Source organism: Oryzias latipes, chromosome 8 (assembly GCF_053564925.1).
Source record: "Oryzias latipes strain Hd-rR chromosome 8, Olatipes_Hd-rR_3.1".
NCBI lineage: Eukaryota > Metazoa > Chordata > Actinopteri > Beloniformes > Adrianichthyidae > Oryzias > Oryzias latipes.
This window is the reverse complement of record NC_136244.1, coordinates 16089988-16117323: the sequence shown is the minus strand read 5'-3', so window position 1 is coordinate 16117323 and position 27336 is coordinate 16089988. Positions and strand designations below refer to the sequence as shown.

Sequence of the window (27336 nt, the reverse complement as noted above, 5' to 3'; positions counted from 1 at the left end):
AGCTTCAACTCTTCTAAGAAGGCTGTCCACAAGGTTGAGGAGTGTGTTTATAGGAATTTTTTACCATCCTTCAAAAGTGCATCGGCCTGGCTCTCAGTCTCTGCTCTGACTCCTCCCAAATGTTTTCTATCAGGTTCAGGTCAGGACTCTGTGCAGGCCAGTCAAGTATATCCACACCAGACTGTCATCCATGTCTTCATGGGCCTTGCTCTGTGAACTGGTTCACTATCATGTTAGAAGAGGAAGGAGCCCGCTCCAAAACTGTTCCCACAAGCATGGGAGCATGGAATTGTCCAAAATGTTTTGGAATCCTGAAGCATTCAGGATTAGGATCCTTGATTCTGATTATTTGGATCGGGGAGCCAATACTTTTGGTAATATAGTGTATTTGTTCATATGTATAATTTTCAGTTCCTATCACTGTGACTCTGAGATTCTAAAGAAATCAAATAAACAGATTTCTGCAATCTTTAGAGTCACTATATCACTACAATAACAAATGTTTTAGTTTGCTATTACAATTAGTGCATTGTCTTAATACTGCATTTTACAAAGAACACTGCTTTATTCACAATACAGGTTGAAAACTTCTGTGAAGTAAAACTATAACATTTGTCAATGTGTTCCTAGAAAGGTTTCATTTCTGTTAGTCCTCCTCAGTCCTAAAAGCTGTAGACTGTTTTGAAAGGCATTTTTTCACATGAGACAAAAACATTTCTCTTTTAATACTTCTTTGATCTGGCATTATGAATAAAATAAGCTGTTTTTTACTGAAGACTTTGAAGTTGATGCATTGGGTTTTTACTTTACCTTTTCACTACATTTTTAGAACAGTTATAAAAATAGGAAATATTACAAATAAAATTGTCATCTAAAGATTCCAAATCTACTCTCGTATTCAAGATAGGATTCTCTCCTAAAATGGTGCCGGACTGGTTAGAGGCAACACCTACAACCAAAAAGCAACCTCAACGTTGAAGTTATGTAGATTAAATCAGCACATTTAAAAACGTATTTAGACCATTTAGTTTCTATATAAACTACATAGATTTTCCAAGACAGTGATAATAGTATATCAGATAGTTTGATGACCAAACCAGTCATAAAACACAGTTCTCATCAAAAATGGCGGACGGAGAAACAGCAGTGGTGAGTCCAGACCAAAACTTGGGAAAAAACCCAAATCCAACCAATGATCTGGTCTCACAGTCTCTGAGTAAAGCTACTGGAATGATCACTGACCTCAAGGAAGACATCCGTCTTCTGAAAGCTGAGCTGGAAATGAAGGACGCTCTCCTGTCCAGATTCATGGACGTCTCCTTCGCTCAGTCTAAGCGGCTAACCTCGCTTAGCGCCGCACTCCAGGACACAGCTCCATGGGACCCGTCCACCTGCCCACGGCCTTCTTCATTCTCAACACCCAAGCAAAGATCCCTGGATGAAGAAGTGGTTGTCCGAAGGCCCAGAAGGAGGAGATCTGACGAGACCCGGAAGGCTCCTGTCCTGAGTCTCTCCAACCGCTTCTCCGGCCTGGCTACGGATTCTCCCGCTCCTTCCGCAGCGATCACAGCGGCACAGACTCCACCAGACCTGGGCTCCACTATGGATTTCCCCGCTCTACGGAGAGACGCCACTGTGATCCCGAAGGAGGACGGACGCATCGCGGTATGCAGCAACCCGGACCGGGCCTCGGGGATCACCGCTAAAGCCCCATCAGGATCAGACGAGCGTCTGGATCTCCCCGCGTCCTCGCGGGCTCCAGCTTCTTCCTCCCGCCGTCGGATCCTGAAGGAAGCCGTCCGCTTCCATTCCAGCAAGGCTCGGACCTCGCCGCCGCAGATGAACCACCGGCCGCAAGGTGAGGCCGCCGCTGCCGCTGTCGTCACGCAGGTACCTGTCGGCTCTGCACCTGCGCCCGCGTGTCCTCCTCCACTGTTCACACCGACAACGGCGATAATCGGGGACTCCATAATACGGAAGGTCCGCTTCTTTAACGCGGTCACACATTGCTTTCCAGGAGCCACAGTTCTGGATATTCTGGAGAAACTCCCAGACCTGCTGCGATCTTTCCCTTCCACAGTCAGGAGGCTGATTTTACATGTTGGTTTTAATGACACATCTTATCGAGAGTCTGAAACGACTAAAAAGGCGTTCATCAGACTTTTTAATTTTTTAAACTCTTGTCCATTGACTGTTTTTATCTCGGGACCCCTCCCCTCCCTCTCCCGCGGCCAGGGCCGCTTCAGCAGGCTGCTGAGTCTGAGCACCTGGCTCCACTCTGCTTCCAGTAGGAACAGATTTGTTTTTATTGACAATTTTAATCTTTTCTGGAACAGAACTTCATTCTATAAAACTAACGGGATTCACCTCAGTCCACTGGGCAGCAATATTTTAGCTGCCAACATCAGACACTCAGTCCAGACATCACCAGCCCCCATCATGCCCCCACCAGTCCAGATCTCCTCCTCATCCATGCAGACATCGGTCTGTGGAAGTGACTGACTGGATTTGGTATCACCTCCCCACATTCCCCAAAAAACTGCTTCGATTGACAGTGCTTCCTTGCCACGACCTCCAGCCCCCCCAGTCTATCCCATTAAGACCATTATTACAGACAGGTCTTCCATGAGGGGAAGTGCTGGGAGAAAAGCAAACGCTAACTGGCTTCGTCCACTAAAGGAATCACCAAAACCTGAGGAAGCAGCTTCCACAACCACTCCACCCCCCTCTCTTAACTTGGCACTTTTTAATATTCGATCTTTGTCCAACAAAACATTTATCATAAATGATTTTATCCATGATTATAAAATTGATGGACTCTTTTTAACTGAAACATGGCTGAGCACGGATGCATCTACTGTTCTCACAGAGGCCTCTCCACCCAATTTTAGCTTTGTTTTTTCAACCAGGGAGGGCAAAAAGGGTGGGGGTACTGCATCTATAATGTCCAACTCCTTTGCAGTAAAGCAGATTGCATTAGATGAGTACCCCAGCTTTGAACATCATGCCTTTGTTTTTAACAGCCCTCCAGTTTTATGCATCACAGTATACAGACCACCCAAACCAAGCTCTGTTTTTATTGAGGAGTTTTCTGAGTTTTTAGCATCTGTCCACACTTCTTTTAACATGATTTTAATAACAGGTGATTTTAACTTGCATACAGACGGGAAGTCGGACTATTGCACTACTCAGTTCTTGGACTTGCTCTCCTCTCTTGATTTTAAACAACACGTCATGCAGCCGACTCACAACAGAGGGCACACTCTTGACCTTGTCATCAGTCATGGTTTACCTACCAGTGTGTCCGCTGTTGTGGATCTGGCTGTATCTGACCATTACTGTGTGCTTTTTAACATCACTGGTTTTATAAAGCAAGAGACCTCTGTGAGAACGGTGAAGAAACGCTACTTGACTCCTGAAGTGGTCGAAAAGTTTATTACATCTGTTCGCTCCTACTCTCCGCTTGTCTTGCCGGCCCCCTGTGATCTACTCGTTGAAAATTTTAACAGTAAATTAAAATCCAGTCTCGACTCAGTAGCTCCACTAACGTCTAAAAAGATAAGAACCAAAGCCACACCCCCTTGGAGAACTGAAGAAATTAAACAATTGAAGAGACGTTGTAGATCTGCCGAAAGACTTTGGAGAAAACACAAACTTGAAATAAACTATCAATTATACCAAAACCAGCTAAAACTATATAATCAAACCGTAAAACAGACCAGAAATTCATATTTTGCTAACATCATTTCTGTAAATAAGAATAACCCCAGAGTCCTTTTCACCACAATTGAGTCCCTGATCAACTCAAATGCAAACAAAAACCCAATGCCAGCCTCCGCCTCATTGTGTGAGGACTTTGCAGACCACTTCAGGAGCAAGATCGATTCTGTCAGATCTAACATCATAAAAGAACAGAAAAGCCTCTCTATTGGTTATGTTGGCTTGATGTTACCTGAGGAAGCACTGGACAGTTTTGACCTGGTTGAAGCTGCAACACTTGGTCGAGTTTTCTCCCAAGTTAATCCAACAACTTGTTTTTTAGATCCCATCCCTACTTCACTTTTTAAATCCTTTTACGGGTCTTTTGAGAGTGAGATTTTAAATATCATGAACTCCTCTCTACAGACGGGTATTTTTCCTGCTGCCTTTAAAACGGCAGTGGTGAAACCGTTACTCAAGAAAACTAATTCAGACCCTTCAATTTTTAATAACTACAGACCTGTGTCCAACTTGCCATTTTTAAGTAAGGTTTTAGAAAAACTTGTTTTTATTCAGCTGAATGAGTTTCTCTCTCAAAACAACATTTTTGAGATAAACCAGTCTGGCTTTAGGACGAACCACAGCACAGAGACAGCCTTGTTAAAAATCGTTAATGATGTCAGATGTGCCTTGGATTCAGGTCAGATCTCAGTACTAGTTCTACTAGATCTAAGCGCAGCTTTTGATACTGTTGATCACCTGATCCTTGTAAACAGACTTAAAAGTCTTGGCCTTTCAGGGACTGTTCTCAAGTGGTTCGAATCGTATCTCATGGAGAGAAACTTTATGGTAAGCATGGACACGCACTTCTCTGGGGTCCATGAAATTAATTGTGGTGTGCCTCAAGGTTCCATCCTTGGCCCCTTGCTTTTTAACATTTACATGCTTCCTCTGGGGAATGTCATCAGGAGCCACAACATCAGCTTTCATAGCTATGCTGATGATACCCAGCTGTACATAGCTATGTCTCCTGATGACACAAGACCAATAGAAGCACTTTTTAACTGTATTTTAGATGTAAAATTATGGATGGCAAATAATTTTCTGCAGCTCAACCAGGACAAAACGGAAATTTTAGTTATCGGTCCTGAAGCCAAGAGGGAGAAACAGTTTCTGAAGCTACAGGAACTTTCATTAAGTCATTCAGAAACAGTCAGAAACCTGGGTGTTATCTTCGACTCTAAGCTAACTTTTATCCCCCATATAAAACAGGTGGTTAAAACTGGTTTTTATCATCTCAAAAATCTGGCTAGAGTCCGCCCACTACTCTCTCTTGCTAATATGGAGATGCTAATGCATGCTTTTATCATGAGTAAAGTTGATTACTGTAACGCCCTGCTTTCTGGTCTTCCAAAAACCAACATTAGGAACCTTCAACTTCTCCAGAACTCTGCTGCACGAGTTCTTACAAAGACCAGGAGGCGAGCTCACATCACCCCAATTTTGAAATCCCTGCATTGGCTCCCCATATGCTTCAGGATTGATTTTAAGATACTTTTAACAGTTTTTAAATGTCTTAACGGTCTTGCGCCTTCTTATTTATCAGATCTTTTAGTGAAGTATGAACCCTCGCGGACCCTGAGATCCTCTGGCACTGGTCTGTTAACCATTCCAACTGTAAAAAGTAAAACCTATGGAGAGGCTGCATTTCAGCACTATGGCCCCCGTTTATGGAACAGTCTGCCGGAGGACCTGAGAGCCGCAGAGAGCATTAATGCTTTTAAGAAAAGGCTCAAGACCCATCTTTTTAACCTGGCTTTTAGCTAATTTTTTACTACTTTTATGTATTTATTCAGTTATTTATTTATTTATATGTACTTTTTATTTTATTTATTTATCTATCCATTTTATCTTGTTTTATGAACTTGAATCTGATTTTAACGCGTTATTTTAATTTACCTTATTTTAATGTTTTATTGTTTTTATCAATATTTTTACTTGTTTATTCTCATTTTTATTCATTTTTATTTCCGGTGCTTCCTCAGCTGGAACCCCTCCTTCTGGGTCGGCTGCTGTTCAGCCACTGCAGCTCTAGATGGGGACCTGCATCACCACTTAGCTGTGGTGGAGCGGTCCCCGCCTGTGAAGCTGCATTTGGCTGTCTATGCCGCTGTTCACGGAGGGGGAGGTTCCAATTATTAGCGTTTCCAGCATCCTCTTTTTGTGCTCAGCTCACATTGTCCTTTGCCATCACTTAGGGGGTGGGAGGTGTGAAAGGAGTGGGGGGCTAGGTACGGGGAGGGGGGCCCCATTTATTTATTTATTTTTAAATCGTCAATGCTTGTTTTTATATTTTGTTGTGTTTTAATGTAAAGCACTTTGTGTTATATTTATATATGAAAAGTGCTTTATAAATAAAGTTTGATTTGATTTGATTTGATAAATAAAACCACAATAAAAAGCTTTATTACAATTTAAATCCATAAATTGATAACTTTTGGCTCCCCCTACTGGTCAATGACAGCATTTTTTTCTTAGGAATGTAATCCCCTTACCAAATAACTTTTGAGTGAATATATAAAAAGACTATACGACTACGACGGAGTTTTAGGGCCACGGTGAGGAAAAAAAATTCTGGCCAACGTGACGAGATTAAAGTCGTCATGTCGACTTTAATCTCGTCATGACGAGAAAAAACTCGACACAAAGTTTCGAGAAAAAACTCGTCGTGTCGAGATAAAAGTCGAAATAAAGTTTCGAGATTAAAGTCGCAATGTTGCGCGAGAGCAGTGAAGCTGAGTCTTTCAGGAATATTCAGTGTTATGGCTATTGTTAGAGAGCTAGTGGCTTTGTACTTCAGAGTTTACGACAGAGTTTAATGGCCACCAAAAAAAAGTAATTTTATTAGGAGATAAAAACTCGTAAATTTACGGGAAAAAGTTCATTGATTAACAAGGAGAAAACACCGAAGTTGTCTGTTTATCGGAGCCTAGCTTGAAGATGAAATATGTGGAGCCTTTTGTGAAGCTTTATTTCAGGATTATAGGTTTAAAACAAAGAGATTTTGAGCCTTTTGGCGACTCAAAATGAAATTATTTTCCCTGTAGCCGTCTTTCCGGGGTTCGGTGTCAGTAAAGCGGAGTTTCATCTGTAAAATAAGGAGCTCAGAGACACGATTGGGTGTAGAGGATCGCTGCAGCCTTTATTCTCCTTTTCATTCACATAACCTGAAGTTCATCTGTCACATTACGTCATGAACCTGTCATCCGATCACCCATGCGGAAGTAAACAGTGTCACATACGCCCCCTCCTGCAGATGAAGCGACCCGTTTGATCATTAAAAAACAAAGATGAATGAAAATAGTCTGTTATATTAGCATTACAACGTTGATAAAGGCAAAAAGTGCTTCTCCTCCTCAGACAGAAGCATCACACAAACATAGAGATCTGGTCTCTGGTGGAGGAAGAAAGGATTCAAGCAAACAGCTGCAGGGACACCCGATCATGGCTTCATCGGGCTGCAGTGATCCTGCAAACCAACCATCAATAAATAAAACTTTAATAACTTGTGAATCAATCAAATGAGCCTCCAGACATTTGGAACGTTATCAATTAACATTCAGCTCACCTGTTCAACAAAGTTTAGTCGGTCTGCTCTGCTGCTGCACGGCGATCACCTGCTGCTCTGCGTGCTGCTCACTTCCACAATAATCTCGTAAATTTACGAGTTTTTTTCTCTCGCGCGCAACATTGCGACTTTAATCTCGAAACTTTATTTCGACTTTTATCTCGACAGGACGAGTTTTTTCTCGAAACTTTGTGTCGAGTTTTTTCTCGTCATGACGAGATTAAAGTCGACATGACGACTTTAATCTCGTCATGTTGGGCAGAATTTTTTTTCCTCACCGTGGCCCTAAAACTCCGTCGTAGTTCAGCTACGTTTAGTCGGTCTGCTCTGCTGCTGCACGGCGATCACCTGCTGCTCTGCATGCTCACTTCCACAATAATCTCGTAAATTTACGATTTTTTTTCTCTCGCGCGCAACATTGCGACTTTAATCTCGAAACTTTATTTCAACTTTTATCTCGACAAGACGAGTTTTTTCTCGAAACTTTGTGTCGAGTTTTTTCTCGTCATGATGAGATTAAAGTCGACATGACGACTTTAATCTCGCCACGTTGGCCATAATTTTTTTTCCTCACCGTGGCCCTAAAACTCCGTCGTAAAAGACAGCAGCTACTGAGTTTCATTTGTAATCAGATATTTAATGCAAAGCAGTCCGCATAATTTATCAAACTACATGAACTAATACATAACTGATTTCAGTTAAAGATACAGAATAAGAGTATAGTCAAGTTTACTGTTATTTTACATTGATGTACATGTAAATTAACAAAAAACCCACAAGACAAACTTCATTGTGTTTTTGTGGCTCTCTGTGTATGCACAAACTGCAGGGCAGGTAAATGATTACTGACATTTATTAAATTACTGCAAAAGATTCCAGCTTTGAAGATCTTACTTTGGAAATTTGCAGACACAACAGGCTCAAGATAAAATAATTGTTAATTTTTTTTTTTTAAATTTCATCCACAAAAGGTGTGTTCATGAGGTGTCCACTTGCTGCCATCGTCTTTGTGCCATCTACAAACGTTTTAGCAGCCTGTAGAAAAGATAAAAATACAATTATTTCATTAAAAATAATTAAAATAATTAAAAATGTTGATGTAAAAACTTTATTGACTAACTGCATGAAGCCTTTTAGGACCTGGGTCAACTATCAGTTATGTTTTAATATGGGTCACAAACCTTTTTAATTGTTCTGTGACAGACAGAGAAAAGTACTGATCTCTAAAAAATGATTTTTTATACCTCTATTTTTCTCTTTAAAGACGAACACACTGATTATGTGTGAAAAAAGATACTGCAATTTTATTTATTTTTTTTGCCTCTTCTGAAGGTAACTGCTTTCCGGTAGCGTTGCTGTGACAACAAAGCCAAGATCACATAAGGGAGTGGAGGCATCAAAAACAAACCAAAAGAAATCTCTATTCTACCATGTTAGTTCTCAGTGGATATCTCTCAGGCTTTTAAATTTATATATATGTTTTATTTTCCCTGAACAATGTGCCCACACAAGAATTAGCATTTTTCCTTTCATAATAGCACACACAGGGTCAGAGATATAGAATCAAACCCAAGAGTTATGGTCCATTTCACAAACAGTTTGAATAAAACAGAGCTCCAGGCAAAAACGACAGGCCTGAAATAAAACGATTAACACGTTTTCTCAATAGGAACCTACCTGGACTACAGCATCTTGGCTGACTGCTTCTATAGCCTGGAGGACAGTGTCAGGAGCCTGGTATGCTACAGTGGTCAGAACCTGAGTACCCAGCTCCTCCATCAATCCATCAGAGCCTTCGATTGACATGAGATACTCCGCCTTCACCTGATTTCTACGATGAAAAGTTCAGCAGAAATACAGTCATAAAAAAACTCTTGTCTGCAACTTGGCTGGAACAGACGACGGCTCCTTTAAGTGAACTTACTTTGCTCTAGTAATGTCAGCTTCTGACACATTTCCCTGTGAAACACCTCTCACTTGACTCAGGGCAGCTTCAATCACCTGCTCACAGAAATACAAAGACAATGGGTTGAGGCTCTTTCACATTCGGTGAAGAAGAGCAAATGAGATATTTACCTCTCCTGCAGAGTCAGCCTGTGAAATGGTATAGACGCCAAACAGTCCAGAGTCCGAGTATGAGGCATTGAAGGCGGTGGCCTGAAAACAATTAGAGGGCATCCCTTTATGTGAATATATTGTTTTCTGTTTTATTAAAAACATAAATATTTTCACATGATGATAACATAATCAATGTTTATTTCGAACAAGTGCACCTCTGCGTTCTACAGTTCTTACATCAAATGGCTTTGTTGTAGCTTTGGCAATACCCTGGCTCAGTTTGCTGGTGATGCTGGACCCCCTCTTCACATGGGGACCTGCTCCCAGGATCCTTTGCAGCACACTAAAGGCATTAGCCTCGGCACTGCCTATCACCCCACCCTCACTGACGATCAACGCATGGACCAGGTCGTCATTGTTCTGCACTCGCAGCTCACCTAGACACACACACAAAAAAAGAAAAACGCATGAGAATAGAGCAGCGGTAAAGCTGAAGAGCACAGTCACAGTGTTTCATCTGTCTTTACCTCCACGATACAAAGCTCTAGCCACAGGCGCTCCGGCTCCACTGCGGACACTCAGACCCTCAGCCACTTTCCTAAGGTTGGAGTGATTTACACCTAAATGGATTCAAAAGGGACAGTTCCCAAAAGATTGATAAAAATCATCCACAAGTTTAGACAAGTGTACCACTCAGGAAGAATGGAAAAGGAAAATAGATCAAAAGAACTACAGGACCCAAAGACAACACTCACCAAGTCCTACTAAAGCTATTCGGCCAGTGGTGAAATGATCACCAACAAATGACTGTAGCTAAAGGGAAGAATAAAAGAGGAGCTGTGGATAAACAATGAAACAACTATATACAGACATTTTACTGGGTTAAGACATTTATATCCTAATATTTAATTAAAGGAGAAGCTCCCTCCACTATATAATACATTGCAACGGAACAATAAAATGCACCCATACCTGTTCAGAAGAGATCTGACCAACCATGTAATCAGGGCAGTACAGGGAGTTGGAGAGGGCATTTTTGTATGCTGCTTCGTGCAACTTCTCGATTACACCTTCAAAAGAAAACAAACAATTGATTTGAGTCCTAGATAGTAAGAGGAATTTCTTCTTGGACAAGATAAAGGTTTTCATTAATCGATTAATCCTGTAGCTGAAAGAAAGCTTTTCTAATTAAGCAAAACTTGATTGCTACAAAATGACAGAAAACCATTCCAATCTCCTTTAAAAAACAAACACACAAACAACAAATGTTACTGCTGTATTGCTATACATTTCAGATTGCTCTCACCTATCTGAGGACATTGCTGAGCCAGAGCCTTGTCTATCTGTACCCTGGTTATTAGGTCTTGTAACTCCCATGGCCGGAACTCCTGCGCTGCTGTCACATTGATTAGAAACTCCAACAGAGAATCTCTAAAAAGAAAAGTAAAAAAAACTAAACTTTAGAGCAAAAAAAAAAAATCAATTAGGAAAAAGAAATATTTACTCCGTCTTACAGGTCGTCTCTTAGGCAGTCTGCGGTGTAGACCATGGTCTCTCGTGACGTTTTCACACTAAAAAAAAGAAGCACAGCTCAATGTTAAACACCCTACTTCTAACACAAGCAGGAGCTAGAAATGAATTCCTGACCTCAGGCTTCCCCCTATTGCTTCAACCCCACGACAGAGCTTGAATGCAGATGCTCCCTTTGTTGTCTACAAATGGAATAAATAAAAACAGAAGGTTGAGGATAAAGCTATCTCTAACAAATGAAACAAATAGATTGTGATTTTTTTTAAAAAGTAATTTATTACAGTAATTTGACTTTACTTAGAAAAAGTTATTTTGATTTTCTATTGCAAATACTTTCTTATATTTAAATCCAAATATACAATCTTCAAAGTTCACACTTCTCACAGTTTAATTAACTAGTTATGAGGAAATAGCTTCTCTTAATCAAATTTGGGATAAAAATTTAACAATTATTTAAGTGCATTGTTAACTTGGGCATAAAATTCTAAAGAATTCAGTATTTGGGCAGTGTTACCCAGCATTGGTCACAAATGTAAACTATGTTTAATTTATTCATAATTTGGAGATTGTTTTTATTTTTCTACAGAGACAATGTAATTACAGTTACAGAAAAACACTCGACTTATAGACTTATAGGCAGGTTGTCATGGGTTTTAATCGAAAAGATTCAATTAAAAATGGGTTTGTTTATCTTTGCCAACTGCAAGATTCTGTTGAATCACATCCCCATCTGTGAGAAACAATAATCTGTAACCGAGGACAGGACATGTTAACCTATAAAGACGATGCTAACTTTAACATTTATGTAATTGGCAGTTGGATTACTTGCAAACTTGAGTGGAGGAAAATGTAGCAACCTTTTAAAAAAGGGATAAATATCCAAGAAATGTATTGCTTCCTGAAAATATGACACTAACACAACCTCATGCACAAATTACCAGGTTCGCTGCCAGCCGCAACACGTGAGAAACACCTTGGTTTTCTGCCGTCTCATAGCGACTCCCAGCCTTTACAAACACACCCACACTGGAAACTGGGGAGTAGTTTTCTATTGAAGCTATCACCAGACCATTTGGGAGTTTTGACACCTGAAACAGCAAAAAGAAAACTTCCACTGAAACTATTTAGATCCAAGACACGGAGATTGCACTTTATGTGATACAAGATTGTGCTGGCCAGAATTAACTATTCAAGCATTTCAGACAACTACACGAACCTGGACGTCTTGTGGAGGGAGAGGTTTGGAGGGTTTCAGGCTTTCCAGCGGCTCAGTCAGAGTTTCCCTCCGTCTAGCAGCAGCATAGCAGCGTTTCTGTGAGAAGCAGTAGCATCAAATTAAAATGATTTGAGGTATGCATTCATCTTGAGACATGGTAAAAAAAAAAAAGGACAAATATTTAAAATCCACCCATCCATCCATCTATCTATATAGTATAGACCAAAAGCTCATTTGAATGAGAAGGTGTGTCCAAACGTTTGGTCACTCTGTAGTTTGTTATATCTTTGTTAAAGATACAGCTAAGGTAATGAAATATGTATTCGACATAAACTATACTTAGCAAAAAGTAGTTTATTTAAGTGTACAACAAGTATACCTATAGTATTTGCCATACGTCGTATACTCAAGTATTCATAATAAACTAGACTTCAACTGTAAACCATCTGTAAAACCTGATCAAGAACTTTATAAAGTTAAAATCTGTTAGACATCTGATCTACACGAAGTTTCACATCAAAAAAATATACAAAACAAATGAAACCTCAAAGCATAGCCCTGAAACTTTCTTCTTGAAAGTTGTCAAAACAGTCTACATATGTCGAAACAAACTAAGGGTAATGATGAGTATAAGCAAGCTAGATCGGGGATGACCTTCATGCACATCAAGGCACCGCACCAAAAAAATAAAAATAAAAATGGGAATGTTACATTCGGAACTTTTTACTTTATTATGATAGGTCTTAAAAAAAAATTACAGTTTATGCATCGACTAGTACTACTGCAGTTAATCATCAACAAATCTGACTACCTACGTTAGCTAGCCAACTTGCTAACTTTCCCATTTCATTTAGGATTTTTAGCCAAACAGATGCTAAGTTTTCCACTGAAACACGATAAAACAGTACATATTGTTGTCATAGTTGTAAATGCTTTAGGGAGTTACCGAGAAATTATTCAGGGACCGGATTCCTCTCATGACTCCTAAATCTCTCCTTCACCCGGCCGGTCCAGAATCAGCTACGGCGTAGAAGTGACGTATCACCCACAAGGCAATGCGCGAGCAGCAATCTCAGGGAAACAAAAATCTTTTTCTTTTTTTAATTAAGTTTATTTATTCGTATAGAAACCAAATTGATTTTTTTTGTGGCCCTAAAACTCTGTCATAAAATCTAAATGTGCATACAAAAAAAATTAATAAATACAATTAAATAGGTAAGGGCAAGGCAAAAAAAACAATTTAAAATAACTACAATTTTAAACTATTTTGATAAATTACTGTAGTTTTCCAGTTTTTGTTTAAAAATGCATTTAAGACACTTAAAATAATCAGAAAATTAATTCAGAAAGATACTAAACAAAGGGCTTTTTTACATTGACATAAATGAATGATGTGTTTGCACAAAATACGATTGATGACATCAGAAACTTCCGGGAAATTTCATCCTTCCAACTATCATGAAGCAGGGTGTCATAACCCTTATCCCTAAACCTGGGAAACACGCCAGACTAATTGATCATTTGATACCAACATCTATATCCCTTCTCAATGATGATTATATAATTTTAACCAATATTATAGCATCTGAAATGAAAACAGGACTGAATCAGATTATTTCAGACACACAATCAGGGTTTTTAAAAGGACGAAACTTTCAGGTAGGGTTTCCATAAAAAAGAGATCAGGTAAAGAAAATGGGGGGAATTTAAAAAACTGAGAGACAAGTAATGAATATCAGTCCAGAATATTCTCTCTCTGCAACTAGAAAAGATATGTTCTAATATTTTGGTTTCAGATGAACAGAAAATACATGGTTCGGATTTAAATTTGTATTTATGAAAAAAAAAATCCAACAGGGTAAATTTTTGATATTTCAAAATGACTTTCATTTGAGGTGTAAATATTTTGTGTATAAAGTAAACGATTTGTCCATCAGGGTAGTTTTCTAGGTCGTGTACATTTATTATTTTATCTTTTTTTTGTAGGAAGAGTGTGATTGACATCTGTTCTGTTCTTTTGTTCATATATATAAAAAAAAGAGGGAAAAGGGAGTACAAAATGATAAGCACGTAATTCTTATTTACTGACTGAAAATATACTGTACATGTAAAACTATGTGTAACTTGGAAACAATGTATCTGTTGTAAATGTTGATATTACCTTTCAAATAAGAATATTCTAGCAATCAGCTGACCAAACTTTAAAGACAGATTTAACCATTTTCCTCTTTTCTTTAGCAAAAACACAAAAACGAGTGCTATATTTTTTCCAGTGGGGGCTCCTTCACTGCATGCGGTCTTAAATTCAAATGATAACTTGTTAAACCAAATCATGTACTTGAATGATCATTAGGGGAACAAAAGCAAGACATTACCAGTTAGTTGATCGAACAGGGGAAAGGCAAAATATTAAAACAGTTAAAATAGAAACATACCGATCCGACCTCCATGTAAAAAAAGAATATCAGCCAATGATAAAGACATATTACAAATGTTTATTACAACATATCTTTACTTACAATTCACCATAATGATGGACTCACACCACATTACAAAAATATATTTAATAAAATACATATTGAAAAATACAAACATTTAAAACTTAAAGGATCTAACTAAAGACAAGTGCACATTTCTTTTTACCACAGGAAATCTCGAACATATCTATAAGATGCTGTGTCCAACAGAGCTTGCATTACAACATGTAAACTATGTACAAAAGGTTGATCTGACAGTTAACTCCCAAATAAATACACCACATAATACAAAAATACATTGTATTGGCTGGGAGCTTCCTTAGATTGTGTTGCTTGGACACTAAAATATCCTCCACACACAGAGCAAAGACGCACTCCTGAATTGAAAGTGGGTCATAGTAGTAACTCAAGATCCTCTAGATGAACACCTATTTTAACCACAATCGCAAACTGAGTAACTCAAGTAAACTAGACTTACTCCACAAGCAGTCACTGAATGGAACTGATCACCATCATGTCAAACAGTCACAGCTTTGCGCCGCTTCTCAAGTTCGAAGGCCTCCACAGCTCTGAGCTCGGCAGCCTGCGGCCTCCAAGGATTGTGCAAGTGTTATTAAAACCCGTCAGCAGGAAGTCTGACGGGGTGCTTCAGCTGTCGGTCGTCGTGTCAGGACAACTGTTTGCAGGGATATCCTTCCGGAGCTGGAGAGACACGCAGCTGAGCCAGCTTCGACTGGTGGGCATCTCCCCGCCAATCTCCCAAGTGTCGGCTTCTTCACAGTACCTCTCAATAGTGTCATGATATCTGCGAGCAAAGAGCAAACGGTATTAAATGACTCAAAACTCCCAATTCTAGCAGATCCATCTTTTTCCTATAAATATGGACAGCTGCTCACCTGTCCCAGCCTTCTTCTCCTCCTAGGACATAAATCTTGCCATCAACTACAGCAGCACCAGGCCTGTACCGCCTTTCCTTCATGGGGGCACACATCGTCCACTGATTGGTTTTTGGATTGTAGCACTCAACCTTGTCTGTGTTCTCAGTTGACGCATGCCATCCACCTGAAAAACAAGGAAAAGAACTTAACCAGTTGTTAATGAATAGCCAGATCAGATGAGGATAGGGAGCCGCCGAGTTTCTTACCTATGACATAGATCTTCCCTTTCAGAGTACAGGCAGCTGAACCTGAGCGAGCAATCTGCATTGGGGCAACCTCTGTCCACGTTGCAGTTTTAGGGTTGTAAACTTGTGCTAGGTCAGTACCATCGCCGTCCTCGAGAACTGCACCACCTGGACAAATTTCAATTTTATGCAACCCAAAAGAACACAGATGAACATGAAGTTAAGAACGGAAGGACCCAAAAAAAGAAAGAAAAGAAAGTGAAATAGATTAAGTTAGAAAACTAGAAAAAGTTATAGAAAAGAACTATAAAAAAATAAATAAAATAAAGGCTGAACATTCCCTACCTGTAACATACAGTAGGCCATCTAGTGCTACGACCGCAGGACTTGTGACGGCCATTTTTACAGACTTCGTAAACTGCCAAGAGTTTGTGTGAGGATTGTAGCATTCCACAGAGTCCAGGCGGGAGCGGCCCTCCCACCCACCGACAGCATACACGAAGCCATCCAGCATCACCAAACCTAAGACCAGGAAATAGATGGATGAAAAGACGGATTAGCCAGTTCCGCTACGTAGAACAGAGAGCAAACAACAAACAAATGTGTGTCTTTGGAACAATGTTCTTTAACAGGGTTCTCACAAAAAAAAAACATTTATTTTTATATTTTCCACTTGATTGTGTTTCTTTTTTTCCCAACAGGATTACGTTTAGGACATTGGAAAATTAAAATCAGAAGTCATTCGAAATTTCCCATACATTTTCTGACGTCATAGTAACACAAACTACATATACCGATAATATAAAAAATGTAATGAATACTGATTTATAGTGATGCAAGTGTTCAATGGATAGAAGAGATGGTACTGACCCAACTCAGAGCGAGCTACATTCATGGGAGCCATCTCCATCCACGAGTCGAAGCAGGGGTCATAGCGCCACATCTCTCTGCTCGCCGAACCGTCTGGAAACTCTCCTCCTGCCAGGTACAGAGTCGAATCTACAGAGGGTGGAAGGAGACAGCCATTCACAGCCTTTAATCTCAACCTTTATTAGCTCAAAGATACGACCCGGTGAACTCTGACTCAACGGCCCTCACCTGACACGACCAAGCCGTGTTTGCTCACAGCAAAGGGCAGGCACGCTAGATTCTTCCACTGGTTTGTCACCGGGTCGAAACTCTCGACGCTGCGCAGCACCACCTTGTCATCCTCCCCGCCAACCGTCACGATGACTTCAGCGGTCCCTGTTGCCATGGAAACAGAGGAGCAGAATAAAAGCTGTCGCCTTTGGATATACATTAATCTAAAAAATTAAAACACTCAAAGTTCAGAAAAGCAATTATTTTGTTATTAAAAAGACTATAAAGGCTGCACAATTCAGAACCAGATTAAACCGCATAAAGTTGGACTAGAGACATGAGAGATGAGCTCAGCAGAAAACAAATTCAGTTGTAGATGTCAGAAAGCCTACCGGTGGACCTGCGAGGCCTGGCACGGGAGCAGTAGAGCTCCCCACGGCGGTCTTTAAGCAGTAGGTAGTCCTTGGCCTCAGAGATGAGCTTTTGGCAGGCCTGGCTTTCTTTCACTACATCCAAAGACTCAATCACATCGTGGAGATAGTAAGGACTGATGAGAGGCAGGTGAATGTGCTCAAGCACCTTTAAGAAAAAAAAAAAAAAGGAAAAATATTATTATTATTATTCAAAGAAACTGTTAGTGCTCCTGCAATCACTCCAATGAAATTGTGTTTTTAATATGTTCTTGTGCCATTTTTCTGATTATAGATGCCACATATAAGATAAAATTAAGCCTAAAATTGCATTTCTTTATTCAAATTGTTGTGAATCAAGAGCAGAAAAAAGGCCATTTGAAAAAGCTTGTATATGTGGCGTGGAAACTACAACGGTAGGACCACAAGCTCCCTGCTCTGCTCCATCCTAACGCATCCACTCGTACATGACTAGATCCATGTACGTCTTCACTTTCCTCGTCCAAGCTGGCATCTGGCTCAAACTCTACGACTGGATGGCTCCAATTTTGCTCGTCATATTTGTTGCACCAGTAATGCTGGGTTGAGGGGTGTGAGGGGCTGTAAGCTAGCTAGTCCCAACGACAACTCAGACACATTTCTAATGAACTACTGCCACTCTGCAGAAACCATCCTAAAAAAAACATTTACAAAAGCAGTTTTTTTTTTAAATGGTGGCTAAATATGACATCATTATAGTTAAAAGACAACAGGGAATGCTTTGAAAATAAGACAAACGATAATCAGGGTAGGACTTTAAATTAAAGAATGCTTTTTATCATGACAGACACGTCACTGTTTTTAATTAATTTTTAATGTGCTTGGAGTTGCTTTTCTGTGTATTTTACTCTAAAAAATGAGTAGATAAGATGATTATAATTAAAACAAAATAAAAAACAGGGGGGAAATAAAGCAAGAAATCACCCAGTGCAATGATGTTTTCATGAGCACATGAATGCTTTTCTCATTTCAGTCCTATAGTTGTATTTTATCTTTCTTTGACAGACATCTGAATTCCCAAAAGGGGCTGAGATGAGCCGCTTTGTGACACCAAACAAAAGACAGCAGCCTGTGGATCAATCTATAAGAGCCAAACATAAGTCAGAAGCTTGAACCAATAAAAACCAAAACTGACCTTTTCAAAGCTGTGCTTGCGAGATGGACATTTATTCAACCACAACATGACAGCTTCGAACACCATTTCCTCTTTAGGCACATTGAGAAGGTCACTGGAAATGATTTCTGTCAATTTATCCACACACAAAGATTGAAACTCCTCCTGGAAAAAAATTAAAAAGTGTGTATAAGAAATATTAAACATTTTCTATGTCAGTGATGGAAATGAAGTGAAACAACAATTGATCTCTCTTGCCTGTTGACAAACGGTCGTGAAATGCTCCAGGATGTAGTCCATGCTCCGTTTCTCTAGCACCTTACAAGAATGGGCCTCGGCGAAGCAGTGAATCCCCACGCAGTTCATCTCATCCATCTGACGCTCCATGAAGCGACAACAGGCCTCTCGAACAGCCATCACGTCCAGCAGGTTGGCCGCTGCAAGCAGCGCCTGAACGCAGGCATATCCAGGATCAGCCATCGATGACGGACACATTAAAGGTGTGAGCGGATTTGATACCTGCACGTTGGCTTTGGAGATGTAGACCTCTGATGTGTAGGCATAGCTCACCAGCATGCCGATCATCTGTGGTTCTACACCATTGATGGCAACACGCTCCTGCTTAGACTCTATGAGATCAGCTGAGAACATGGCCTGCAGGGATTGGGTTGGAGAAATTGCAAATATTAATAGCGTGAGGTGGTGTGCATGGAAGGTTTTATGGGGGGGGGGGGGGATTTACTTGGAAGTAAGAGCTGAAAGAAGCCAGCACGATGCGATGGCAGGGGAACTCCTGCCCCCCACAGCACAGGGTCACGTCGCAGAAGGCGTTGTTCAGCCGCAGACTGTTGAGGCCCTGCAGGACTGTGTTGGGGTGCCTGGTCTCCACGAATAAGTAGTCCTCGCTGCTTTGAGATGCTGGAGGAGCCGCAGAGGCAGCGGTACCACCAGCAGTGGCAGCAGCAGCAGCAGCAGCAGTAGCGGCGCAGGCTTCCTCCTGGACCTGGAATATGGCGTTCATAGTGGAAGGCAGGAGAAAACCAGCGCCGACAGCGTTTACTTCAGCCATTTCTGACACTGCTGGGAATCCTACGAGGCGAAACAAAGCAGGACTCTGTCAGTAAACACAGTTGGGCTCTAGCTGGTTTATTCTAACGTGTGTAGCACGCAGTGGGAAAACTCCCCGAAAGTAAAACTCCAGCAAAACTTAAATGTGTAAAGAAAGTGAGTCGAGCGGTAACGAGGCAGTGAGCCGCCTAGTCTCCCAGTAATGAGGCTTAGCTAACACGCGAAAAAAATAACCATTCTGCCAGTTAAAGTAGACATTCAGCTCGAAGCAGAACAAATACTTACAGAAAGGTTCAAAGAAAGGGTTAAAAAATGGCCAAGGGTGCGTATTTTACCTGCAAAACATAGTCGTGACTGCTCCACAGCGGCCCCACATACAGTAAAAAACCGATTTTCAGTCAGGACTTGAAAGCCTCTCACAGGAAGCCCCGCCCATATGTACCCAAAACCTTCAAGTAATTGGTCCTCTTCTGTGTCAGTAGCGGTTAAATACCCGCCCCTTACTCATCTTAACGTCCAATCAGCAGAGACATCATGTGAGCAAACACCAATCATACTTCAGCATTGTTTTCTCACAGTCTCCGACCCAATTCTAGGTTTAAATGGGGAAATTATAATTATAATATTATAATAGTATAAATTAAATTTGTGAACATGGTATTTTCTCACAATGTAAGACATATGTAAAGGAAATTAAGCTTAAAATGGCATTTCTGAATATTTCTTTTTTCAAATCGCTGTGAATCAGGGCCAGACAAAAAATACAGTTGGCAAAGCACATGTTCCAATCTGATGCATCCACTTTGTAGACAAATAGATCCATGTGCCTCAACATTTTTCTTGTCCAAGCTGGGATTTGTCTCTAAACTGCATGACTGGATAGCTCCAATATTGCTTGTTATTTTTGTTGCACCGGAAATTTTAGGTTAGGGTTGTGAGGGGCTGTAAGCTAGCGTGCAAGCGTGTAAACAGATAGGTGATGGGAAGTGGGGGCGCTTTGCTAGGTCAGCCACAATTCAGGGGGAAATTTTGAATGAACTACTCCCGCTTTGCAGAAACTGTCCTAGAAAATGACTCAGGTTTTTTCATCTAGGCTAAAATGATATAATCATAATAAAAGACCACTGGAAACACTATTAAAAATAGATCAAAAGATGATTGGAGTGGGACTTTAAACTGTTTGATTCAAACTTGCCAGGAGATACTTTTTTTTAGTGAATTAAGTTATCCAATCTTGAACAACGGATCATTTATATGGTTAAAAGAATCACTTGGTCTTTTGTCACGTTTTCTATGGAGCCCCTAGAGCAGAGGTGTCAAACATATCCGGCCCGCCAGGTGGTTTAGTCCGGCCCACACATGAAGAGTAAAAATCACAAGAATGTTTAAAAAAGAAAGCAAGTTTCTAGTCCATTCCTGTGGCGAGTTGTGATTTTTTAAAGAAATAACCGAAATGTGCAATTCCGCCACTAGGGAGAGCAAAGAATAGCTTAACACAGGGGTCGGGAACCTATGGCTCGCGAGCCATATATGGCTCTTTTGATGGTCACATGTGGCTCGCAGACAAATCTTTAATTATACTTTTTTTTTCATTAGACCAGTCCTTCTCGGGCGCGATGCGATGCCAGAGGCGCGCAGTAGTAGCGGTGCTTAGAGAGAGAAATCTGCGCCAGCGCTATCAGTTACTATTATCTATTATTTCACAGAGTTTGTACCAGCTGGAAACCTGTGAATTGACGTGCCTAAAACTACGCGCTCCCGTCTCTGAGAAAGAGCGCGCAGATGCGGGGACGGGATGTGAGGAAGAAAACAGAGGGTGGGGGTGAGGTGTTGTGGGGACAGGCAGCAGGTGAATCGCGCAGGGATTGTAAAAACGTAAAACCCGCTTCCCGTCACTCACTGCAGCGTGTGAGTGTGTGTTTGGCTCCCCGTCTGCATGTGAGCAGTCTTTGTCACATCTACAGAACATTCAGACCTACGATGACGTTTAAAGTCTCAACGCCTGCATGAAGCAGAAACTCACCACGTATCAACCAGACTAGACCATCAGCAAAACTACCACGAGAAATACTCATCATTTATTAGCAACAGAATAACAATGTTATTAAAAAGAATCCACAGACTTATTGTACTTTAAAAATGTTGAAATTACATCAAATGCACACATTCACTTGTATATTTAGTTTTAAACAAATTGTCGCGGACTGAGTTGGATGGCTGTTGGGCCGCGTTATAAGTTCTGGAGTTCATGAACGCATCAAGCAGAGATCTGATTGGCTCTCAGTTCTGTCGCTCAGCCTGTTGTTAGGTAGTTTGGACCAATGGGGTTCAGCTATGGGCCGAATAAGGGAAATGGGAGGGCTGGAGCGGGAGCAGGTGAATATAAAGTAGGGCGAAGCGCTCTTGTCTCAGCGGGAGAGAATCAGGAGTTGCTGAATTAATTGAACGGCGTTTGTTGCGGTCTGCAGTAATCGGAATAAAGAAATTTAAAAGAGGTTAAGTCTCCGTGCCTCAGTGTGGGGAAGGGACACTACATTACTGTATGGCTCTTTCGAAATTACATTTCAAAATATGTGGCATTTATGGCTCTCTTGGCCAAAAAGGTTCCCGACCCCTGGCTTAACAGGTGAAACAACATAACTCTGCATGTGCCAAAAACGAAACCTAACAGCTCTGTGTCTGGGTAGGCAGTAGTTTGGTTCCCTGTGAGCTTCACACTGAAGGATGATCAGTAGTGACACAATGATGACCAGAATGTTGTCAAAAAGAAAAAAAAAGGTTGAAGTGAAGTCCTGAGCTTTCCAGGAAAATGGAAAGCGTTTTATTTGTTCACGGAGCTGAATGCAAACCTGCATGCTTGGTATGTCTTTAACAGGTTCTCCAAGAACATAACATTCAGCACCACTATGAGACTCTCCACAATGAAAAGTTTCACCATTTGCAGTTAAGAAAAAAAAGATTTACAAACTATTAGCTGGACCGATAAATAACCATCTGGATTTACTGTTGCCGTGACGTCAGTGATGGAGCAGTGACACCTAGCTAGTTCACCATTTTCTGATGGTGAACTTATTGAAAAATGCTGAAGGCTGCAGAAGTCTTGTTCCCAAAAAGCAGTCGACCTTGAACATGAGTCTGTCAAGAATTACAACTCCAGATCCAAGATCTCTGAGGAAACATGGGCAGCCATATGAATTCAGTCATTTATTGTATTTTCAGTCACTATTGATGAAAGCACCAACATCACAGATATGTGCAGATGTGAATATTTATTTAAAGTGTTGAAGAGACTGTCACAGTGGATTTTCTTGAATTGATGGACACAACAACAACTGATGACACAGTCAGCTCTCTAGTTACTGTGCTGGACGATGTTGAACTGGTCAAATGAAGTAATGATGGTCACTGATGGCGCTTCCATCAAAGGTCAGGAAGAAGGCAGGTGTTGCCTCAAAATTCAGGCAGAAACCAGGAAAAGATTCTTATAATAATGAATGATAATAATAATGGACATTTCATTGTGTTTTGCACACTTGAATGACAGTAAATGTGTTTCTGCAAATGTGTTTCTGATTTGAATCCTGATATTGACGGTCTGGTGAAGTTTCAGGAGAGAAAGGAGGTTAACTCCAAAAATGTTTGCAAGTTTAATTTAGTGTAATTTTGTCATCGTTTGGACGTTTACATTTTAGGAAGATGTTTCATTTTTTTCTGTAGCCCCTCTTAAATTTATTATCAGGATTGCTTCAGTGTCAGATTTAAAATATTCAGGCTGTATGAAATTGAATAAACCAATATTTTTTAAAGTGAAATTCATTTCATTTAAGATCCATTGGCCTCTGTGAATGAATGTGTAATAAGAAATGATTAAGCTACCATGTTGGTTGAGGCATGTTTTCCAATTGGGTAAAAAACAAGAATAAAGCTTTATTTTGCCTTTACGCTACTGGTCCGGCCCAGTTGAGATCAGACGGGTTGAATGTGGCCCCCGAACCAAAATGAGTTTGACACCCCTGCCCTAGAGGGACATAGAAGTAAAAATTAAATATTACTGTTTTATCGTTCGCACGAGAAACCATCTGGTACACACGAGAAACATACTGGTGCACACAGTGAACCAGAGTGTTTAAAAATTCTATACGTCCCTTTAGGGGCTCTGAATTTTTTCAACATTTAGAATTCACCACTTTTGACATATCTGCTGTTCTTGCTTGTAGAAATCAGATAAAGGACACCAGTTATGTCTATTTGTTTATCTACTTGTTTATTTATTTAAAGAAATAATTTACAAGCTCAAATTAATTCAAAGGAAATATTATTTGAGGGAATGGTGGTTTAAAGCAGAAATAGGATATACCTTTACCTGCAAATAACCTATATATATTGCAGGTATATACCTATACCTGCAAACAACAAAGAAGTAAACAAAAAGCCTATCTTACTTTTGATTAGCACATTTCTACATTTACAGATTTGAAAGAAGAATGCATCTTTACATTATTACATACATTATTAACCCACATGACAATCAAGTGTCAAATGAAATATTTGATTCCATGTCAGTGAAACTTTCTAAGAGCGTATCAGATGTGACACAAACACACATGCACAGATCATAGGCAGCTGTCCTTCATGATGCCAGGACTCTCGATTGCTTTTCTCCTGCGAGCCACAGCATCTAAGATCTTCTTCCTGGGCCCCAACTGAATGCGAATGCTTTTCAGGTCATCATCAGAGCAAAGCAGAAGTGCTTCCAAGTCCAGATGCTCTCGACTAAATGCAAGTGTGAACTGTGGCAGGGAGAGGGCAGACAAGAACACTTCTAAAGGAGAGTTTTCCTTGTCTTCATCATCATCAAGTCCCAGATCGTCCTGATCCCAATTAAGGTCATCGTCATCAACCTCCCCATCACCGCCGGCATTTTCCTCCCCCTCAAAGAGCTGATTCTGAACAAGGTAGCCGAGACTTTCGTTGTTCCCGCTGGGAAGGTCTTCCGCATCCATGTTCATCTTCTTCATGAAGATCAGACCTCCAAGACCAGGTCGGTTGAAAATGGATTGCTGGACTTTTCCTGATTCTTCCTCGCCGTCCTCATCAAACTGGTTTGTCATTTCCTCTTCTAACATATCTTCGTCCTGCTCGTTGAAGACTCCGAGAAATTCTGGCTTATCAGGTGCTCCATTGTCCTGTTTGCCGTAGATAACGTTCGGATCTCCTGGCCTCTGCAAAGTGCCTTTGTCTTTCATACCAAGCCTCTTCTGCAGTGTACCTTTGACCCTGGCTGTAACGGAGCCAGTTTTTTCTGCAGCAATCAGCTTGGAGAATTGCTCATTAACTCCAATCTTGTTTCCATCCGTAGATTCAGCTGATCCCATGCTTTCATTATCAAAACTGCCTGATCCTCTGTTCATTTTGACCATCTTACTCTGATGCTTCTTCTTCACCTTTTCGCAGAGTTTTACTCGTCTCTCTGCTTCTTTCTGAGCCTCCTTCTTCAAGTTGGCAACCTTTCTCGAATTCTGATTGGTCTGCCTCGAAGCAGCGGCATCCAGAAATCGCACGATTTCCATGTGGCCATGAGACGCCGCCACATCCATGGCTGTGTGGAAGTCATTATCCAGAGCGAAGAGGTTGGCGCCAAAGTTGACCAGGAAGCTTACGATGTGCATGTGGTTGTTTGATGCAGCATGATGCAGCGGTGTGTTCCCCCAGATGTCACTTTTGTTGGGATCTCCTCTGTGTGACACAAAGGGAAAAGGAATTTTTAAATGTTTGAATGTTAATATTATTGATACTTTTAACAAAATGTCTTGCTTCACAAATGTTAATCGCAGTATAATTTAAATTATAAGTCTAAAGAAAAAAGTTGGATGCAGGCTGATGTCATTCTGATGCAAAATTTGTGTGGGTAAAAAAAAAGTTTAGAGCTAAGGGAAAAAAATTACAATCCAAACTGTTTTTTAGCATGTTTAGAGTCAACTTTCACTGCAAACACTCTCTTTTTCATTAAAGTTGTACATTTATAAAAAAGATTACTTCATTTTAAAGGTTCAGTTCACTGGGATTTTATGTTGACATATCTTGGTTAAGACCATGGCAACCAGCACATGATTGTGGGTTGTTAACCTATAAAATAACTGCTCACAAAATCCACTCACAGCCCAGAGGCTCTGAGGCCGAACATATGTTTTCTTATAAAATCCATTCACAGCCCAGTTACTAATCATCTGCTCCACATTTCTAACTTGATTGTTAATGATATTCTCAGGTTTTATGGCAAGAAAGCACAAAAAATGAGATTTCTTCAAATTGTATAAACAAGAGAACACAAAGGAATAAAGGTCAAGCTAAATGGTAAACTATTAAGATTGGAAATCCTCCTGTGATTGACCTTTTTGCCACAGCAATAAAAGTTTTGATTGCTGTATTCCAACCACGCCTTGTTATAAATTTTATCTCCTGCGGGTTACGACAAAAGCAGAAGTGTTTTCAGTTAATTTAGACATTAAAGACAAAGCAAGTTAAATGTATTAATTATGTTACAGACATTTTCTCTGATGCTCATGCTACATTTTAGCCAGATGGTGAGAGGCTTGAAGAGGGGGTGGTGAGGATAGATGAATGCCTCTTTTGTTTCACATCAAGGATGTGGCTGATTGAACATTTGGTTCAGCTCATGGGAGAGAATTGAGTTATTTGTTTTTTGTTCATAATGAGGCTGGGGGAAAAAAACAAAATTCATAACATGAGGAAATAAACCAGTCAAAATTTTTCTTTTTAACCTTTGGCCAAATATTTCTGTTTATTTCACCTGTGTATATATCTACTTGGTTCAGTTTTGAACAACAGAAGCCATCATATTTACAGTATTTTTTTCATGGTAAATTTTACTCCCTCCTCAAATATATAATTTTTACAGATAAACAATGTGAAAAATGTAAATTTTCAGAGTAAAGTGACAGACAAATTCCTTACTCTCTGCTGCATATGAGCTGAAGAGCTTCGACGTGTCCGTGAAAAGCAGCCAGGAGGGTGGGGGTCATACCATCTTCATCTGCAGTGTTCAGGTCTTTCCTCGTGGCCTCCTTCAGTAGGTCCAAATAACCATCAGCCGCTGCTTTGTGGTACCTAGACATCTTCACAAAGAACTGAAAAGAGAGATCTGTTTGTGTCTCTTCTTTCGTCCTCTCACCACAGTGCAAGATGAACAGCGGCCGCTGCAGATCCAAGCTACAAAGTGATCACTGGGCGTATAAGCAGCTCAGAGCCATAAAACAAAAGCAAAGTCCAGTTCTCTGCTGTCAGCTGCATCAACTCATCATTGCTGCTCTTTTTAGCTCACAATGTCACATAGGAATGTCTGGTGTGAACTAACAGCTATGACATTCTTTTTTTGAATACAGTCCCATAATATTAATTTGTAAATAATGATGATGATGATAATGTCTTATTCCAGAGATATATCTTAAAAGTCAATACAAATATGAAAATATACAAGAAATATCCAAAAGGGAGTGAGAAGAAGTAAATGCTTTATAAATTCTCACCCCTACGCCCGCCATTACTACTATTATTAACTTTAATGAGTACATATTCCGTATCATTTATGGATAAATATACACATAAAAACATAAACAGGTGGAAACATCTGAGACACATTTTTCACGTGTAAACACTCATTTCATTCCTTTTAAATCTTACACAATTCAAGTTTTACTGATAAATATTTCAAAGTTTATTTATGTTTTGTAAATGTAACGATAATAATTATACTTACTGAATTATAAATATGTTTACTGATTGTTGTAGACAAAATATATAATAGCTCAGAGTTGTTTCTATTTTTATTTTATACATTTTGCGCCTCAACACAATGCACAATTATTGAGTGGAT

General features: G+C 40.2%; 3 protein-coding genes and 1 long non-coding RNA gene across 5 annotated transcripts; all 4 read right to left on the bottom strand.

Annotated features, from left to right (window-relative positions):
• Positions 1-6989: 6989 nt before the first annotated feature.
• LOC144994300 (uncharacterized) lies at positions 6990-7465 on the bottom strand. Its single transcript, XR_013657765.1, has 2 exons — positions 7328-7465; positions 6990-7228 (listed from the first exon to the last, which is right to left on the bottom strand). It is a non-coding gene; the product is annotated as an uncharacterized LOC144994300 (long non-coding RNA).
• A 478-nt stretch (positions 7466-7943) lies between these two features.
• Positions 7944-13264, bottom strand: uqcrc2a (ubiquinol-cytochrome c reductase core protein 2a). Its single transcript, XM_004071442.5, has 14 exons — positions 13078-13264; positions 12132-12227; positions 11854-12003; positions 11033-11097; positions 10900-10956; positions 10692-10816; positions 10358-10455; positions 10141-10198; positions 9913-10005; positions 9623-9822; positions 9404-9484; positions 9252-9328; positions 9005-9158; positions 7944-8362 (listed from the first exon to the last, which is right to left on the bottom strand). The coding sequence occupies exons 1-14, from the start codon at positions 13108-13110 to the stop codon at positions 8279-8281; spliced, it is 1371 nt and encodes a 456-aa protein (XP_004071490.1). The 5' UTR covers positions 13111-13264; the 3' UTR covers positions 7944-8278.
• A 1342-nt stretch (positions 13265-14606) lies between these two features.
• si:ch211-256e16.3 (kelch-like protein 24) lies at positions 14607-19898 on the bottom strand. Of its 2 annotated transcripts, none has more exons than XM_004071673.5 (12): positions 19778-19898; positions 19117-19463; positions 18894-19028; positions 18633-18824; positions 18396-18539; positions 17204-17390; positions 16830-16976; positions 16602-16730; positions 16077-16253; positions 15753-15899; positions 15505-15670; positions 14607-15413 (listed from the first exon to the last, which is right to left on the bottom strand). In XM_004071673.5, exons 2-12 carry the CDS (start codon positions 19441-19443, stop codon positions 15257-15259), a joined length of 1908 nt encoding a protein of 635 aa, XP_004071721.1. In that variant the 5' UTR covers positions 19444-19463; positions 19778-19898; the 3' UTR covers positions 14607-15256. The 2 variants fall into 2 exon arrangements, with proteins under 2 accessions (XP_004071721.1, XP_078807713.1); XM_078951587.1 differs by having other exon boundaries at positions 19728-19800.
• A 3782-nt stretch (positions 19899-23680) lies between these two features.
• Positions 23681-26770, bottom strand: anks4b (ankyrin repeat and sterile alpha motif domain containing 4B). Its single transcript, XM_004071674.4, has 2 exons — positions 26418-26770; positions 23681-25178 (listed from the first exon to the last, which is right to left on the bottom strand). Exons 1-2 carry the CDS (start codon positions 26576-26578, stop codon positions 24056-24058), a joined length of 1284 nt encoding a protein of 427 aa, XP_004071722.1. The 5' UTR covers positions 26579-26770; the 3' UTR covers positions 23681-24055.
• Between the last annotated feature and the right edge of the window lie 566 nt (positions 26771-27336).

Bases quoted from the DNA above. Each gene is read 5' to 3' on its own strand.
- uqcrc2a (XM_004071442.5), bottom strand. From the start codon at position 13,110: ATGAGAGGAATCCGGTCCCTGAATAATTTCTCG. The intron at 10,456-10,691 runs GTGAGAGCAATC...TTTCTTTTGAAG, and splicing joins TCAGCAATGTCCTCAGATAG to GTGTAATCGAGAAGTTGCAC. The intron at 9,485-9,622 runs GTAAGAACTGTA...AATTGTTTTCAG, and splicing joins CTACAACAAAGCCATTTGAT to GCCACCGCCTTCAATGCCTC.
- si:ch211-256e16.3 (XM_004071673.5), bottom strand. From the start codon at position 19,443: ATGGCTGAAGTAAACGCTGTCGGCGCTGGTTTTCTCCTGCCTTCCACT. The intron at 17,391-18,395 runs GTCAGTTTTGGT...TTTTTCTTAAAG, and splicing joins GCAAGCACAGCTTTGAAAAG to GTGCTTGAGCACATTCACCT. The intron at 15,671-15,752 runs GTAAGAAACTCG...CTTGTTTTTCAG, and splicing joins AGGGAAGATCTATGTCATAG to GTGGATGGCATGCGTCAACT.
- anks4b (XM_004071674.4), bottom strand. From the start codon at position 26,578: ATGTCTAGGTACCACAAAGCAGCGGCTGATGGTTATTTGGACCTACTG. The intron at 25,179-26,417 runs GTAAGGAATTTG...TGTGTCACACAG, and splicing joins CAGCTCATATGCAGCAGAGA to AGGAGATCCCAACAAAAGTG.